Source organism: Narcine bancroftii, chromosome 13 (assembly GCF_036971445.1).
Source record: "Narcine bancroftii isolate sNarBan1 chromosome 13, sNarBan1.hap1, whole genome shotgun sequence".
In the NCBI taxonomy this organism is placed as follows: Eukaryota; Metazoa; Chordata; class Chondrichthyes; order Torpediniformes; family Narcinidae; genus Narcine; species Narcine bancroftii.
In genome coordinates, this window is record NC_091481.1 from 76141621 (window position 1) to 76159727 (window position 18107).

General features: G+C 39.0%; 1 protein-coding gene across 1 annotated transcript in view; it reads left to right on the forward strand.

Annotated features, from left to right (window-relative positions):
• The window catches only part of LOC138748670 (NF-kappa-B inhibitor beta-like), a 37956-nt gene that overhangs the window by 2093 nt on the left and 17756 nt on the right, over window positions 1-18107 (forward strand). Inside the window, exon 2 of the mRNA XM_069909253.1 lies at window positions 17138-17243. Coding sequence (XP_069765354.1) covers window positions 17138-17243 — 106 coding nt within the window. The remainder of the gene's footprint in view (window positions 1-17137; window positions 17244-18107) is intronic.

The following is an 18107-nucleotide window of genomic DNA, read 5'->3' on the forward strand; positions in this document are numbered from 1 at the left end:
GATAATAGACCTGAGAAGTCTATCGTTTTTCTCTGTCAAATCTGTATTTTAAAGCATTTTCCCTATAGCAAATTGGGCCTTAATTTAATGTTGCATCTGTAAAACTAACAGGGGACCTGGAATTGCTCAGTACGGCAATAGTATATTGAAGTCCACGATTCCTGGAGCTTTTCTTTTAAGGCTTTGAAGAGGCTGCTTAAATGTTCTTGCATTTAGCATATGTTGCCAAGCCATTGCACAGATCATGTTGACTGCCTATTGAGTTAAATTATTATTAATATTATCACTACTTAGCAATAGATTTTAGAATTTCCCCTCTCCTGATGTCCAATTCTGTTTTCTCTCTGAAATAGTGGAGTGACATTTGCCACTTTTAGAATCTGGAATTTTCGATAATGAAAACCACCTTTTTCCAAAACTTTTTTTTTTAAGCATACATAGTCACAGGAATTAATTAACTTTTAGTCTATCAGTTTCTTCATATCCTTCCCCCACCCCATGTGCCCCTGACCCCAATGCTGATTTTCCATTTATTCCAGATCTCTAACCCTCTATTTCATGAAGTTTGTAGCCACTGGGCTTTATGGACATTTTAAATGCCAAAAGTAAAATGGGATCATCTTGCCTCGTCTCTATTTTGTCCCTCATTTAAGAGAAAGTTAGATGTGTACGTGGAGGAGAGGGGGTTGGAGGATTATTGGCGGAGAGCGGGAGATTTGAGTTAGTGGAGTTGTTCTAGTGAACCGGTGCGGACTCGAAAGGCCGGGATGGCCTGTTTCCGCTCCGTAAATGGTTATATGGAACATGCAAAAAATCTGCTGGTGGAACAGAATCAGTGTGAGATAAAGAATGGCCAATGTTTCTTGTTTGAATCTGTCATTAGAACCCCTCATTGTCATGTTGACCATTCTTTTTTTCCACACTGACACTGGTTGACTGGCTGAGTTCCTCCAGTAGATTTTTTTTATGGCTCCAATTCCAGGTTCTGCAGTCTTATGTGGTCAATGGGAAAACTGATTTCCACAAGTGCATCGGATATTAATTTTACAGTAAACAGTGCACTATTGCTGACAAATGATCTTGAAATCAGAATCTCGGTATTCTGGGGATGGATATCTAATCAGCTATGGAAGCCTCAGAACAGGATGGGACGGTTAGCGCAATGCTGTTACGGCACCAGTGACTTGGGTTCGAATCTGTGCTGTCTGTAAGGAGTTTGTGCGTTCTCCCCATGTCTGCATGGGTTTCTTCTGGTTTTCTCCCACCCTTCAAACAGACCGGGGATTCCAGGTCATTTGGGTGTAATTGGGGTACACGAGTTCATGGGCCTGAAGGGCCTATTGCCATGCTGTATGTCCAAATTAAAAATTTTAAACCCACCCACATGACAGCTATTAAAATGCATCTTCTTGTATAGTTCAAGCTTTTAAAAAAAATTCAATTTGCATTTAAATTTTTTAAAAAGCTTGTTATTTTTCTTGTCATAGCTTGGTCTCGGGTAAGAATAAAAGAGGAGAGCCAGTAACTCTTCCCCAGTAAATTCTGACACGTCAACCCCGCTGCTGTAGACTTTTGCAGGAACCAGTATCTCATGAGTAGCCTTCCTTATTGAATCATTTACTGCCTCAGGATGACCTTCAAAGCACCTGAGAGAAGCAAACTAATTTCAATGCCACTGGTTCTGCATTTATGGAAAAGTACTGAACATTCCTTTTTACATTATATACATGGAAAATTTTGGTATGAACCAGAAATCTCTGCAAATATAAATTCTAATTTCTAAACAGATGCGTATTTTCTATTCGGTGGATGTCTTGTAGCTTCTCAGTTAGTTGAAACAATTTTTTTTAAAAGTATGATGATATAGTAGGAATGGTCTTATTCAGATTCCACAGAGCGAGATCCTTCAAACATAAAGCAAGATAAATAACCCCCACAAATTATTTTAGTCCTCTATGTGAGGCATTGCCTCAAGAAGGCACCCTGGTCACAACCTCTTCTCATTGCGACCTTCAGGTCGAAGATATGGGGACGGTTAGTGAGGTGGTTAGTGCAATGGTATCACTGCAGCAGTGAATCAGGTTTGAATCTGCTGGTGTCTGAAAAGAGTTTGTGTGTTCTCCCTGTGTCCTTGTGGGTGTCCAGATGTGCAGGGTTAGTAGGCAACTGGTCACATAGATACATTTGGAGTGGTGGGGCGGAGGGGGGCGGGGGTGGTGTTGATGGCTCATAGACCAGAAGGGCTTGTCTGCCATATCTTTGAATTAAAATTCAATTAAAAGCTTGAAGACCAGCACATCTATGTTCAAAGAACAGTTTCTTTCCAATGGCTATCAGGCTCCCCATTACACTAATCAAGGACTGCTCTGACACAACAAATGGACTGTCTACATGATTGTAATGCCATTTTCTTATTGCACTAGAGTAAATGTGGATATTTATTATCTAGCTTTTCTATTTAATTTAACAATGGTTGATTTGTAGGACTAGGTGTTACAATCCCTGACATTTCAGTATTGGTTCCCTTGCAACCGTGTCTGCCTGTCCCGCATCGGACTTGTCAGTCACAAACGAGCCTGCAGCTGACGTGGACATTACCCCTCCATAAATCTTCGTCCGCCAAGCCAAAGAAGAGAAGGTTGATCCTCTTATCAGCACCAAATAGCCCGTATACACCTGAGATTGTATGATCTTGGAAGCTAAGTAGGCTCTGGACTGGTCAGTATTTGGAGTGAAGACCGCCTAGGAACTCAAGGTACTGTAGGTTTCTGTGAGTAGCGCTGGCTGGTCAAAGTGTTGACTCTGTCTGCCATGACAGTAATGGAACCTTTTTTAATGATTGGTTCAATTACAATGATGGATGATGACCACGAGGAGATGTTATCTAGAGTGGGATGCATCTTCATTTGTATTCCCTGGCATCATTGGGTATTTTGGCCTTTTAAGCACAAGACCCCCTCTGCTGAGGCAGGCCCACCACAAGTTGATCGGACCCTGTGTCCCATATCCGTTTCTCTTTGTGGTAATTTTGGAGTCGAGATAGGATCCCTCTTTTTTAGCCAGAGCTAATGACTTTGTTTTGGTTGAGTTGCAGAGGAATTTTATTGCCTTTCTGAGAGCCTTGCCTCAAAATCTTGGTCATGGTGACAACTCCTCTACAACTGACTTCAACCGGGCGCACCTGTAGTTGTTTTTCCTTTTCAAAGTAGCTGTTCATCTGTAGCAAGTAAGAATTTCGGTGCTTGCATACCTCGTACAATGTTTATGACAATAAATTAAATATCGCGCTAGGTAAGAGACAAGTATACAGTTTAAAAAAAAATTTTTTTCACACTTTGAACCATATCAACCAAAATATGTACAAACGTATCTCATTAAATTTACACACTGGTCTTTTCTCCCTTTTTTTCCCCCCTTCTCTCCCTCCCTTCTACCCACCCCCCTCCAATACCCATAAATATTCAACATCTTTTCTTTGGCTTGGCTTCGCGGACGAAGATTTATGGAGGGGGTAAAAAGTCCACGTCAGCTACAGGCTCGTTTGTGGCTGACAAGTCCGATGCGGGACAGGCAGACACGGTTGCAGCGATTGCAGGGGAAAATTGGTTGGTTGGGGTTGGGTGTTGGGTTTTTCCTCCTTTGCCTTTTGTCAGTGAGGTGGGCTCTGCGGTCTTCTTCAAAGGAGGTTGCTGCCCGCCAAACTGTGAGGCGCCAAGATGCACGGTTTGAGGCGTTATCAGCCCACTGGCGGTGGTCAATGTGGCAGGCACCAAGAGATTTCTTTAGGCAGTCCTTGTACCTTTTCTTTGGTGCACCTCTGTCACGGTGGCCAGTGGAGAGCTCGCCATATAATACGATCTTGGGAAGGCGATGGTTCTCCATTCTGGAGTCGTGACCCATCCAGCGCAGCTGGATCTTCAGAAGCGTGGACTCGATGCTGTCGACCTCTGCCATCTCGAGTACTTCGACGTTAGGGATGAAAGCGCTCCAATGGATGTTGAGGATGGAGCGGAGACAACGCCAGCGTTGTCTCCGCATTCAACATATATAATACAATAAAACCATAAAACAAAATTTTCACACAAAGGAAAATAAACCAGAAAAATGCGTCATCTATTTATTACACACTGAATCTAGTCGTTTTGTCTTATCATTTTCATTCTCATTCTAGGGGATGGAGGTCGTAGGCAAGCTCTCTCTGATATGTTCCATGTATGATTCCCAAATTTGTTCAAATAATGTGACTTTATTTTTTAAATTGTATGTTATTTTTTCCAGTGGAATACATTTATTCATTTCCATGTACCATTGCTGTATACTCAGGCTCTCTTCCATTTTCCAAGTTGACATTATACATGTTTTTGCTATTGCTAAGGCGATCATAATGAATTTTTTTTGCACTTTATCCAATTTGAGGCCTAATTCTCTACTTCTTATGTTACTTAAAAAAAAATCTCTGGTTTTTTTTGGTATGTTATTTTTTTGTAATGTTATTTAGTATCTGATTTAATTCTTCCCAAAACTTATTTACTTTTGTACAGACCAAGTTACATGTAATGTTGTTCCCATTTCCTTCTTACAGCGAAAACATCTATCCAATCATGTTGAATCCCATTTTTTTAACTTTTGCGTAACCTTGTGTTTATTGTATTCTTCATAGTTCCAGAACATAATTTTTCCCATACTTCATTTTTTATCTTTATGTTTAGATCCTTTTCCCACTTCTGTTTAGGTTTATAGTTTCTTTCATTTTCCTTATCTTGCACCTTGATGTACATGTTGGTTATAAATCTTTTAATTATCATTGTGTCTGTAATCACATATTCAAAGCTACTTCCTTCTGGTAATCTCAAGCTGTTTCCCAATTTATCCTTTAAATACACTTTCAATTGATGATATGTAAACATTGTACCATGAGTTATTCCATATTTGTACTTCAACTGTTCAAATGTTAATAAATTATTTCCCAAAAAAAAGTTTTCTATTGATTCCTTTTCTCTCCCATTCTCTAAAGGAAAGGTTGTCTATTGTAAAAGAGATTAGCGGATTTTGCGTCAATGGTAATTTTGGTATTTGATCATTCGTTTTTTTCCTTTCTAAGTGGATCTTCTTCCATGTATTAAGTAAATGATGCAGTACTGGTGAGTTTTTATATTGCACCAGCTTTTCATCCCACTTATAAATTATATGTTCCGGTACCTTTTCCCCTATTTTATCTAGTTCTATCTTAGTCCAGTCTGATTTTTCCCTTGTCTGGTAAAAATCTGATAAATACCTCAATTGTACAGCTCTATAATAATTTCTAAAATTTGGTAACTAAACCACCTTGATTATACCTCTCTGTTAATTTATCTAACGCTACCCTTGGATTCCTCCCTTTCCACAAGAATTTCCTTATTGTTCTCTTTAGTCCTTAAAGAATTTTTCTGTTAAGGGAATTGGTAATATTTGAAATAAGTATTGTATCCTTGGGAACACGTTCATTTTAACGCTATCAACATTAGCGGTAATTCTTTCCGTTGTTCTAAGACTTCCTGCAATTTCTTTATTAGTGGCTGATAATTTAGTTTGTACAAGTGGCTTAAGTTATTATCTAACCTGATCCCTCGGTATTGGATTCCTTGTGTTTGCCATTTAAATGGTGATTCTTTTTAAAATTCTGTATAGTCTGCGTTACTCATTGGCATCACTTCACTTTTAATTGCATTGATCTTGTATCTCTCCATATTCCTTCAATTTCTTATGTAATTCTTTTACTGACACCTCTGGTTCTGTTAGGTATACTATGATGTCATCTGCAAATAAACTGATTTTATACTCCTCCTTTATTTTTAATCCCTTTTATTTTATTTTCTATTTTTATCAGTTCTGCCAAAGGTTCTATTGCTAAGACATGGGGGCGGTGGGGGGTGGGGGGGGGGTGGAGATAGTGGACATCTCTGTCTAGTTGACCTACTTAATTTAAAGTGACTTGATACATATCCATTTACTGTTACCTTTGCCAACAGTCCATTTACAATGCTTTAATCCAATTTATATATTTTTCTGGTAGATTGAACTTCTGTCATACTTTAAATAAGTCATTCCACTCTACTCCGTCAAAGGCTTTTTCTGCATCTAGAGCAACAGCCACTGTTGGTTTCTTATTTCCTTGAACTGCATGAATTAGATTAATAAGTTTGCAGACATTTTCCACTGTTTGTCTTTTCTTAATAAATCCAGTTTGATCTTTTACTATTTTAGGTATATAACTGGCCAATAACTTCGCTATTATCTTATAGTCTAAGTAGAGATATTGGTCTATATGATGCTGGTGTTAGTGGATCCTTCCCCATCTTTGGTATTACTGTAATTATTGCTGTCTTACATGAATCTGACAAGTTTTGTGTTTCTTCTACCTGGTTCATTACTTCCAGGAGAGGAGGAATTAATAACTCTTTAACTGTTTTATAAAATTCTATTGGAAATCCATCCTCTCCCGGTGTTTTATTGTGTTTTAATATATGCTGTACTTCCTCTATTTCAAATGGTTTTATTAGTTTGTTTTGTTCATCTTCTTGCAATTTCGGCAGTTCAATTTTAGCTAAAAATTCCTCTATTTTATCATCTTTCCCCTCGTTCTCAGTTTGATACAATTGTTCATAAAATTCCTTAAAATTTTCATTAATATCTGTTGAATTATATGTAATTTGTTTGTCCTTTTTCCTTGATGCCAGTATCGTTGTTTTAGCTTGTTCTGTTTTAAGTTGCCAGGCTAATATTTTGCGTGTTTTTTCTCCCAGTTCGTAATACTTTTGCTTTGTTTTCATTATGTTCTTCTCCACCTTATACGTTTGTAATGTTTCGTATTTTATTTTTTTGTCCGCCAGTTCTCTCCTTTTCGTTATGTCATCCCTTTTTACTAGTTCCTTTTCTGTACTTACTGTCTCCCTTTCCAACTGCTCTATTTCCCGATTGTAGTCCTTTTTCATCTTAGTCACATAACTTATTATCTGCCCTCTAATGAAGACTTTCATTGCATCCCGTAATATAAATTTGTCTTTCACTGATCCTGTGTTTATTTCAAAATATGTTTTAATTTGGTGTTCAATAAATTCCCTAAATTCCTGTCTTTTAAGTAGCATGGAGTTTAACCTCCATCTATATATTCTTGGTGGGATGTCCTCCAGTTCTATTGCTAATAACAGGGATGAATGATCTGAAAGTAGTTTAGCTTTGTATTCAGTTTTCCTAACTCTCCCTTGAATATGGGCTGACAACAAAAACCTATCAATCCTTGAGTAAGTTTTGTGCCTACTCGAATAATATGAAAATTCCTTCTCTCTTGGGTGTTGCCTCCTCCATATATCCATAAGTTTCATTTCCTGCATTGATTTAACCACAAATTTGGCTACTTTATTCTTTTTACTTATCTTTTGTCCAGTTTTATCTAACATTGGGTCCAAATTAAGGTTAAAATCCCCTCCTATCAATATATTTCATTGAGTGTCTGCAATCTTCAAAAAAATATCCTACATAAACTTTTGATCCTCCTCGTTAGGTGCATATATATTGAGCAAATTCTAAAATTCTGAGTATATCTGACACTTTATCATTGCATACCTCCCTGCCGAATATATTATTTACTCCTCTATTTTGATTGGTACATTTTTGTTAACTAGTATGGCACATTTTTGTTAACTAGTATGGCTACACCTCTAGCTTTTGAATTATAGGATGCTGCCGATAGGTGTCCTACCCAGTCTCTCATTAGTTTGTTATGTTCCACTTCAGTTAGATGCGTTTCCTGCACAAATGCTATATCTGTTTTTTCCTTCTTCAGTAAATTTAGTAACTTCTTCCTTTTAATTTGGTTATGTATTCCATTAATGTTTATTGTCATATAGTTCAACGTGGCCATCTTATATCTTGCATACATCTCTTTTCCTTCCTCTTCTTTGCCACCTCCATCCTCCTTTTCCCCATTTTCATCTCTTAGGTTTCTCTTAAGACATAAAGTACCCCCGCAGTTCCCACATCCACTAATACCTTAACCCCAAAAGTTCCCCCCCTCTCTGAGTTGCCCCATACCCATTGCCGGGCAACCACAACTCCCCTTTTCATTTGGGTTGCGACCTTGTTCACAGCGTCAACTGATTTTGCAGTGCCGGTTATTCCCCCTCCACCCAGCCCTCTCCAGAAAACACTTTTTTTTAAAACACATATATACAAAGCTCTCTCTTTTTTTCCCCCTTACTCCCTTCCTTCTCTTCTCTTTTCCCTCTTTAGTTCTTTACATATACATTGTTTTTACATCTTTATATATACTTTATCGCCGTTCTTCATTTTTGTTACATCTCTTCATCTCTTCTCCTGTCCTGCAAACATTCTGCAAATTCTTGCGCTTTCTCTGGATCCGAGAACAGTCTATTTTGCTCCCAGGGTATAAATATTTTAAGCACGGCTGGATGTCTTAATATGAATTTGTAACCTTTTTTCCATAAAGTTGATTTTGCCATATTAAATTCCTTCCTCTAAGAGTTCAAAACTTATGTCTAGGTAAAAAAGTATTTTTTGACCCTAATATTCCAATGGTTTATTATCTTCTCTAATTTTATTCCTTGCCCGTTCCAGTATATTTTCTCTTGTATATCTCAAAAATTTTACTAAGACGGATCTTGTTTTTTGATGTGTTGGTGGATTTGGAGCTAATGCTCTGTGTGCCCTTTCTATTTCCATTTCTCCCTGCATTTCTGTCATTCCCAGGACCTTCGGGATCCATCCTTTTATAAATTCCTTCATGTCTGTGCCTCCTTCAGGCCCACTATTTTTATGTTGTTTCGCCTAGTATAATTTTCCAACATATCAATTTTATGAGATAATTCTCGTGTCTCTTTAATTTTGTCACTTTCTTCCAATTTTTATCTTTTTTATATATAATTTTTTATTTTTCACACCATAAATCACATTAACCATGATACACATTTTTTCCTTTTCACACATATACAATGTCATTTTCTCTCCCCCCCCCGCTCCCTCCTCCCCTCCCACCCTCCCCACCTCCCCCCTCCCGTCCATTTAAGGTATAAAATCTAGGATACATTAAACCAGTCAGACAATGTTGTCATTCAATAAAAATACACCAGAAATTCCACTGAGTCCATTCTTTTCATTTCCTTTTCCTTCCGTTAACTTAGGAAGTGATTGTCCCCGGTAGGTTTTCGCTATTGTGTTTAATATAAGGCTTCCATATTTGTTCAAATATTTCAATATTATTTCTTAAACTATATGTTATTTTTTCTAATGGAATACATTTATTCATTTCTATATACCATTGTTGTATTTTCAAATTATCTTCCAATTTCCAGGTTGACATAATACATTTTTTTTGCTACGGCTAGAGCTATCTTAACAAATCTTTTTTGTGCATCCTCCAAATCAATTCCAAATTCTTTGTTTTTTATGTTACTTAGGAGAAAGATCTCTGGATTCTTTGGTATATTGTTTTCTGTTATTTTATTTAATATCTGATTGAGATCTTCCCAAAATTTTTCTACTTTTTCACATGTCCAGATTGCATGAATTGTTGTTCCCATTTCTTTTTTACATCGAAAACATCTATCAGATACTGTTGGGTCCCATTTATTTAACTTTTGAGGTGTAATGTATAGCCTGTGTATCCAATTATATTGTATCATACGTAACCTCGTATTTATTGTATTTCTCATCGTTCCAGAGCATAACTTCTCCCATGTTTCCTTTCTTATCTTTATATTTAAATCCTGTTCCCATTTTTGTTTAGTTTTACCATTTGTTTCCTCATTCTCCTTTTCTTGCAGTTTAATATACATATTTGTTATAAATCTTTTGATTATCATTGTATCTGTAATCACATATTCAAAGTTACTTCCCTCTGGCAAACTCAAACTGCTTCCTAATTTATCCTTCAAGTAGGATCTCAATTGGTAATATGCCAGTGCTGTATCTTGAGTTATATTGTATTTATCTTTCATTTGTTCAAAGGATAATAATCTATTTCCTGAAAAACAATTTTCTATTCTTTTAATCCCTTTTTTCTCCCATTCTCTAAAGTAAAGGTTATCTATTGTAAAAGGGAGTAACTTGTTTTGCGTCAATATTAGTTTTGGTAATTGATAATTTGTTTTATTTCTTTCTACATGAATCTTCTTCCAAATATTGAGGAGATGATGTAATACTGGAGAACTTCTATGTTGTACCAATTTTTCATCCCATTTATATAATATATGTTCAGGTGTCATTTCCCCTATTTTATCTAATTCTAATCTAGTCCAATCTGGCTTTTCCCTTGTTTGATAAAAATCTGATAGGTATCTTAATTGTGCGGCTCTATAATAATTTTTAAAGTTTGGCAGTTGTAAGCCTCCTTGTTTATACCATTCTGTTAATTTATCTAGTGCTATCCTCAGTTTCCCCCCTTTCCATAAAAATTTCCTTATTATTTTCTTTAACTCCTTGAAGAATTTCTCTGTCAGTTGTATTGGCAATGCCTGAAATAGGTATAATATCCTTGGAAAAATGTTCATTTTAATACAGTTTATCCTTCCTATTAGTGTTAATGGTAAATCTTTCCACTTCCAATTTTTATCTTGTCGTTTACTTCCATTTCTACAGCCGTTTCCCGCTCTTCCACATTCTCTACTCTTTTCCCTATTTCTGTCATGACCAGTTCTAACCTTTTTATTTTGTCTTCTGTTCTTTTCATTTTTCTTTTAATTGCATTAAACTAATGATAACCATTCTTTTAGTGATCTCATTTGTTCTTCAAAAAAAAAACTTTATCTATATTCTGTTCATCAGTTTTACCTTCTATTTCTCTTTGTCCATCAGTTTTACCTTCTATTTCTCTGTGAAGATCTTGATCTTCTTCCTCTTCTTCTGTGTCTGTATCTGTGTTTGCATCTTCTTCTCTTCTTCGTCTCTGTATCTCTTCTGTTTTTCTTGATGAGCTGCTTGTATCTCTTTGTCGGGCCTCTTCTTGCTGTTCCTCTCCTCTTGGGCTGCTCGTCTGATGTGCTTCTTGACTTTGGTCTTCTTGTTGATCTTCCCTCCGTCTGTCTTCCACATCTGTTTCATCGCACCCTCTTCTGCTGTCTTCCTTATCGTCCAGCTGAGAGCCCTGGTGTCGGGTGTCCCTCAGCTGCTCGCTCCGTGACACCCCGCTCCTCTGCTGTGTCCCCCCTCCCGCCGGTGTCCTCTTTCTCCTTTGATTGCGCAGTTGCGCACTTTTGTTTGGCTCCGAGTGCCATTTTTGTAGTGCACCGGCTGGTGGGTCGTGACCCTGCAGGGCAGGTACTGACCTCGAGGGTCGGGTGTTCCTCATCACTACAGCGTCCTGTTCCTTTCTGCAGGTAAAGCCTTCTTCCTTCTTCTCCGGCGACTTTTTTACTTTTTTTCCAGCTGTTCTCACTTTCTCCTTCTTGGAAGCCATCTTCTTTCTCTTCTCTGTATCTTCTATTTCTTGTAGTTTATTTCTGTTCTGCTTTGCTTTTTCCTGACTTTTTTTTTCTATTTTCCTGGAGAGGGCTGGTTTTCCCATCTGGCCACTACTCCATCACATGACTCCTCCCGGATAAGTATACAGTTGTGTACCAAATTGTTTCGGTCCTGGACCTAGTCAAGTCTTCAGGATGCTTTTTTTTTTAAATAGCTTTATTCCGCAGCTGACTGATAACACACCTAGTGCAGAGTGGGAGCAAATATTTTCACCTCTTGTCTCAAATGCTTCTTGTGTGAGTGTTGGAGATTCAGATTCATCTGTGAAACCTGACAGTTTAATCTAACGAAACTCTGGCAGCTCTACCCTTGTGCCCCAGTTGGACTTGTGTGAGGTTGTACAGTAAAGCCCCTGTTGCCCAGAATTCAAGCAACCGTCAAAAAAAGAAATCACGGAAAGTAAGCAGGTAAAATTGGCGCGCCTTGCTGTTAGTTTGCAAATCACGCAACGTGCAGAATCAAGCAACCGGAAAATTCACTTATCTGATATCTATCAATCTCCTTAGGTGCCTGAGACCAGGGTCTTTTTTAACTGTAGCTTGATGTTAATTGGAGGAGGTAGTTTACCTTTAATCTTACAGTGCAAGGGGCGGCATTTGTTGTGTTAGGACAATTCTGATCTTTGAAATGTGAATCCCAGCCACTTTCTCACACCCAGCAGTTTGTGCCCCTCTACGTGAAACTTGACTCAACCATCTTCCAGTAGAAAATTCTAGATCATGACATGTCTGTTGGGATGAAATTAAACTCTTATTTCTGATATTTTAATATTGTGACAATTGATCTATTTGTCAGAGGAAATGGAGCAAATTCCTGAACATCAGTTATGTCCTGATACAGGGTCTTGACACAGATGCTGCCTGGCCAACTGAGTTCCTTCAGCAGTTTATTTTTTGCTTCAGATCTAGCACCTTTTAGGGCCACCTCCTCTGCACTAAGGAGAACAGTCCCAAATTCGACAGCCTATCCACCCACACAAGTCAACAGTGTCATCTTGTAAAATCTCTGGACCCAGAACAGGGTGGTTAGCATAATACTGTTACTGCAGCAGTTACCAGGATTTGAATCCTGTGCTGTCTGTAAGGAGCTTGTACGTTCTCCCCATGTCTGCACGGGTTTCCTCCGGGCTCTCAGGTTTAATCCCGCTGTTCAAAATGTATCAGGGTTGTTGGTTAATTGGGCAGCATGGCCAGAAGGGCCCGATAGCATGTTGAATGTCTACATTTTAAAAAAAAAAGTCTTTTCATGTAAAATACTCATTTTGAAGCTTGAGTAGGGATTAGAAAAGGCTTAGTTAGCAGGACCAACTTTTGAACACGATGGGCAAAGGAAATTATGTGACACACAAGGTGCAGGTCATGAAGGCACATTCCAGTTTGAGATTATGGTGGGGGTGAAGTAGGATGTGTGGAAGAAGGCGGCTTACAGCGTTGGAACTGTGAATCAAAATCAAAACTGGATGCTGGCAAAGACTGCAGGTCAAACAGCGCACTTTATAAGGCAAAGATAAAGATACAAACCAACTTTTTGGGCTTGAGCCCTTCCTCATTTCTCATCAAGGTATGCCATTAACATAGTCTTCTCCAGGCTTCTGCTTGATCACTCCCTGTTCTCCGTCTCTTCCCCATCCTTCTGTCTTTCCTCCAGCTCTCCACCCTCTTCCCTCTCCATTCACAGCCATCCCCCCCCCCCCCTTGTTTGCTGGTGTTCCCTCCCTCCCTCCCTCATCCACCTATTACCTCCTGCCTGTGGTTCTGTGCTTTCCCCCTTCCCTCCCGCCCCATACCATTTTGTTTGGGTACCTGCCTACATTTTTCTTGTACCACGATGAAGGGTTCTGTATTTCTGTATCTCTGCTCTATAAAGGACACTGTTTGACCTGCTGAGCTTCTCCGGCCTCGTGTTTTTACTTCAACCATGTGTCTGCAGACTTTCATGTCCTTGTGAATCCATGTGTTGGTGTCACACTTAAAGAGTGGCTATTCCAAGGGAGGATATGGTCTCTGTGTGTCTGTGTGTCTGTGTGTGTGTGTGTGCGCCCTGGTCACACTGCATGTATATTTTGGATCTTAATCTGCTTTCCTTGCACAGAGATGAAATTAATAGAAAAGGGTTGGGCCATCTGGTCTCAGAGTGAAATGTTATCATGTATTCAGTGCTAACTACTTTTCTCTCAGCTGCAGCTTTGAGGAAACAAGCCCATAATGTTTACTGAGCCTGTTGATATATTTTTAGAACGTCAGAAAGTCCCTTGTTCTAATTACACTGGACAACAATTTTTTTTTCCAAAAGGTAAAAGGTTCCATTATTGTCAGAAATGAGGCCCCAGCGAGGAACAAACTTGCGACCCCTGGTTTACAAGATCAGTGCTCGAACAGAAAAAAATTTGGATTATGATAGACAACTTCAAGCTGAACACCGGTTTCAAATTTGCTATATCACGTAGGAAGTAGTCTAAATTTAAATTTAAAAAAAATTAAGTGAAATATCCAGTTGCTTGAGACTGTGTGTTGCACGAATGGTAAACTAATGGCAAAGCGCGCCAATTTTAAACGTCTGTATTTTTTACCTATTTATTTTTCTGAGATTATTTTGCCGGTTGCTTGAATTCTGGAAAACTGGGGTTTTACTGTATATAAATCCCAAACCCCAATATTGAAGCAATATGGGCCTCTTCAGCTGGGAGTAATTTCAAGGTTTAAGTTTGCATTTAAATCCAAATATTTTCAACAAATCTTGCATTGAGAATTTTACCTATTAGAAGGTGAAATGTTGCTGAATGATTTTGAGTTATCTGATTTTTAACTGACCTTGTGGGATGCAGAATAACTGGGATTTTGGGAGGCTGAGCAGTGCTGGAACGTGTTAAGAGGAATGGGAAGCTCCACAGGTTGTGAAGGAGGCCTAGAGCAAACAACTGTGCAGGCAATTGGCATACATTTCTGTTTCTCAGCCTGACTTTGCCTCCTCAGCATGTGTGGTAGACACTTGGCAGGTCAGTATGAAGCTCCTGAGTCAATCATTGTTCAACACGGAGTTGACCATGGCACAAGCCATCGTCCCATGAGAAGGAAATCTACCAGGTTAAAATCAGTTACTTCGCCAACTGTTCAGCTTCAAGTTCCACTTCTCCCCTGTTTTCAGTTCTCGAAGACTTGCGAGGTATGGGACACATTTTAACCCACTGGGTTTCTGCTGGGGTCATTATCCATTGATAAGCGCTGTGCTGTGGGTTTGTGTCCATTGAGGAGATGCTCGAGTTGAGCATGCCATCACTTGTTGCTTGGAGCATTTGGACCTTTTGAAGGAAGTACCAGAAGGCTGCTGGAGCAGTATCCTGGCTAGTAAATTGAGAAATTATAGGCAATCGTTGCATACATTGTGATATTTACTGTAGGTAGACGGTTATTGGGAAAGTGATAGAAGGAACAACATTCATGAAGTTTACAAAGAAAATTCAGGATTTGTTTAGCCATCAAGCGTGGGGAAATTCCCAGGATATTGCTACATCCTGGACAGCTGTGCCTTGAACAAGTCCTATCAAATCAAACATTTACATCTACTTTGACCAACAACCCCAATGTGAATTTCAACTCCCTGATCTCTGTGGTCTTGTTCCACCTATCTCTGAAATTTCCAGCATTGTTATTCTGGACTCTTGATTAGCTTTGGGGTCCTTCTCTTAAACTGTTGATGACCAAAATTCAGGCATCGGCCTCCAAACTGCCAATGTTCTTTCCACTCTTAAGGTACTTTAAAAATCAAACTCTGATGAAGACACAAGTCATCTGCCTGATAGGGCAAGGTATGGTTTGTTTGTTTGGTATTGCTCTCCAGTTAGGGGCCTTTAACAAGTTCTTTTAGTCTATTTTCGGTGCTATAAAAGATTAACTGTGTCAGAAAATAATCTTAGTACATATCAGGGATGGACCTGGGTATGTCAAGCAGATGTTCGTGAATTCAATTCCGTGTATTAACACTGACATTTCAACTGGCTTAAATTTAATTAAAAATTTACATTTAGACATACTGAATGGTAACAGGCCCTTCTGGCCCACGAGTATGTGCCCCCCCCCCCCCCCCCCCCCGAGTTCACCAATTATCCTACATTTTGAAGGGTGGAAGGAAACCAGAGTACCCGGAGGAAACTCAAGCAGACAGCGGCGGATTCGAACCTGAGTTGCTAGCGCTGTAAAAGCATCATGTTAACACGATGGTAAATGTGTTGCCCCAAATAAATATTGTATTAGATTGTTCCAGTTCATATTTAGCACAATGTGCTATCCATTAAAACTGGTGCAAAAATTGTATGGTATTCTGTGATCACAGCAGAGTTGGGTCGTATTGGGGCCGAAGAGAGCCATTTATGTTGGCCCTTGTGAATTTCCAGAATTCATCTCTCGTGCATCATCCAGAGCTCATTCTACGCACTTCTTCTAAAAACCCATTATTTATTTCAAGTACCCTTTGGCCAGTTCCCTCATTCTCCCTTTTTCTTTTGCAACATTTATTATATGAGCCATTGTTTTCAATTTTTTGTGGTTTTGCTTTTATATCCCATCTTTTCAGTTTTATTAAGATGTTTCTCCCTCTGTTAAAGCCTTTTCCAAATCCCCTAATCCCATTTCTCATCCTTCAGAACCTTTCCTCGTGAATTATCGTGAAAAGCGTTCGACGTCATTGACCCTGTGCAAATCATTGTTACTCTGGGTGGGTCAGTTGAAGGAAATTAAGAAAAATGAATATAACTTTTGCACAAGTATTCCCAGTGTTGTTCTTGGTTCATGCCTTGGCTAGGTAATGTTGGGTCAACCACCACTCCGGGTTCTTGATTGTAGTTCTGAAGGAGTGGCACAATGTTGATATATCCACTCTTAAATTGGGGGCCAGTAATACAGCAGGGGAAAGAAATCTGCAGCACTCTTGCCTTAGGTGGAAGTTTCCAGGGAGCTTGTTTTAAAAGTGGTACAGAAGGGATTAAGTGCTAACCTGGTTTTCAAAAAGTGCTGCCCTACTTTATTTTACTGCATTTGTTTCCAAATTAGTCATGTTGCTCACCAGATATCCGTGGGGAGGGAGTTAAGAAGCAAGAATAGTCACATTGATATGATCGATTACATTCATTGTTGCTTGAATGTTGTCCTGCTTTCAGAGATTTGCATGAACTGACTGTTCTTGTTTATGTCCACTTGATGTTGGTGACTTTTTCCATAAGTTTTGAGAGGTAATAGGGCACTGACTGTTCTGTCCTTAATGGAAGAATGTGTGTTTGGTGCAGAAATTCCAAAATACAAAATACTTCTGCTTAAATCTATATTGTACCATATTTTGTCAATGCAGCTTTGAGCTGTCTTGATGTTAATAGCCAATTAATTGTCTAATGTGTGTAGTTATTGGAGGAGCAGTTCTCTCCCTCTTTGGTTTTGCTGTATTCATGGTGTCTGAACTAAAGAGATCAGATTATCTAATTAGCTTATTGATTCTGTTGTTACCCCTCTATCATGCGCATTCTCTTGCTGTGTCGCACACGGAATAGTTACCCCGAGGAGCTCAGCTGCATTTAATTTTTAAACTGACTACCACCATGGGTGAAGGGCTAACAACTGGAATTTTTTTTTAATAGGATGCTACACCTAGCCATCATTCATGAGGAAGATTACTTGCTGGAGCACCTTCTCTATTATGTGAAGGGTACAGATTTTCTCAACTTGCAGAATGACATGAGGCAGGTGGGTAGAGTGCAGATGGAAATGATCACTTTAGCTTTGTCATTCAAACCCCTGTTTATAATGTTTCCCAGTTGTAGAGAGTCTAGTTCAAGTTTATTATCATCAGATTGTAGAAGTTCAACCTGATGAAATAGTGTTCGCCGGTCCTCTGTGCAAAACGTGCAGGAACACAGACGTAACGCACAGACAACCAGTACAATGCAGGACAAATATCCACGCATAAAAATATATTGTTTTGTGAATATTAGCCCCTTGGAGGGTGGATGTGAGCCGTTCCTTTGGTCGCTCAGCGTTCTCACGAGGAAGAAGCTGTTCCTCAGCCTGGTGGTGCTGGCACTGATCCTCCTGTGGTTTTAGAGGACAGATGCAGTCATCGGCCCAATGTGTCATCACTGACCAAGTTATCTACCCAAGCTAGTCACATTTATAACCGTATAACCATTTACAGAGCGGAAACAGGCCATGTTGGCCTTTCGAGTCCGCACCAGTTCACTGATTTTGTGCGCCCTCTTCAGACATTGGTCCCGGTAGATTGCTTGTGTTCATTCCCCATCCCTCTAAACTTTTCCTCTCCATGTACAATGTACACATATGTTTTTTAAACATTGCAATTGTATCCGCCAGAAAATCATATCTATTTTTTTAATGCCAGAAATGATACAAAATTAAAGATGGAAAGTTTCAATTTGTAAAAACGTGGGGCCCATTTATAGAATACTGTCATATTTGGAAGAATTAAGAATTTTGAATGTTCCAAAGATTCTCTGTCTGGAGGTCACTATAAGATCCACAATTACCTTTTTTTTAAACCAAGGTAACCTTGATGAGAGAGAGGGGTAGATTAAATTTAGTTTTTTAAATCAA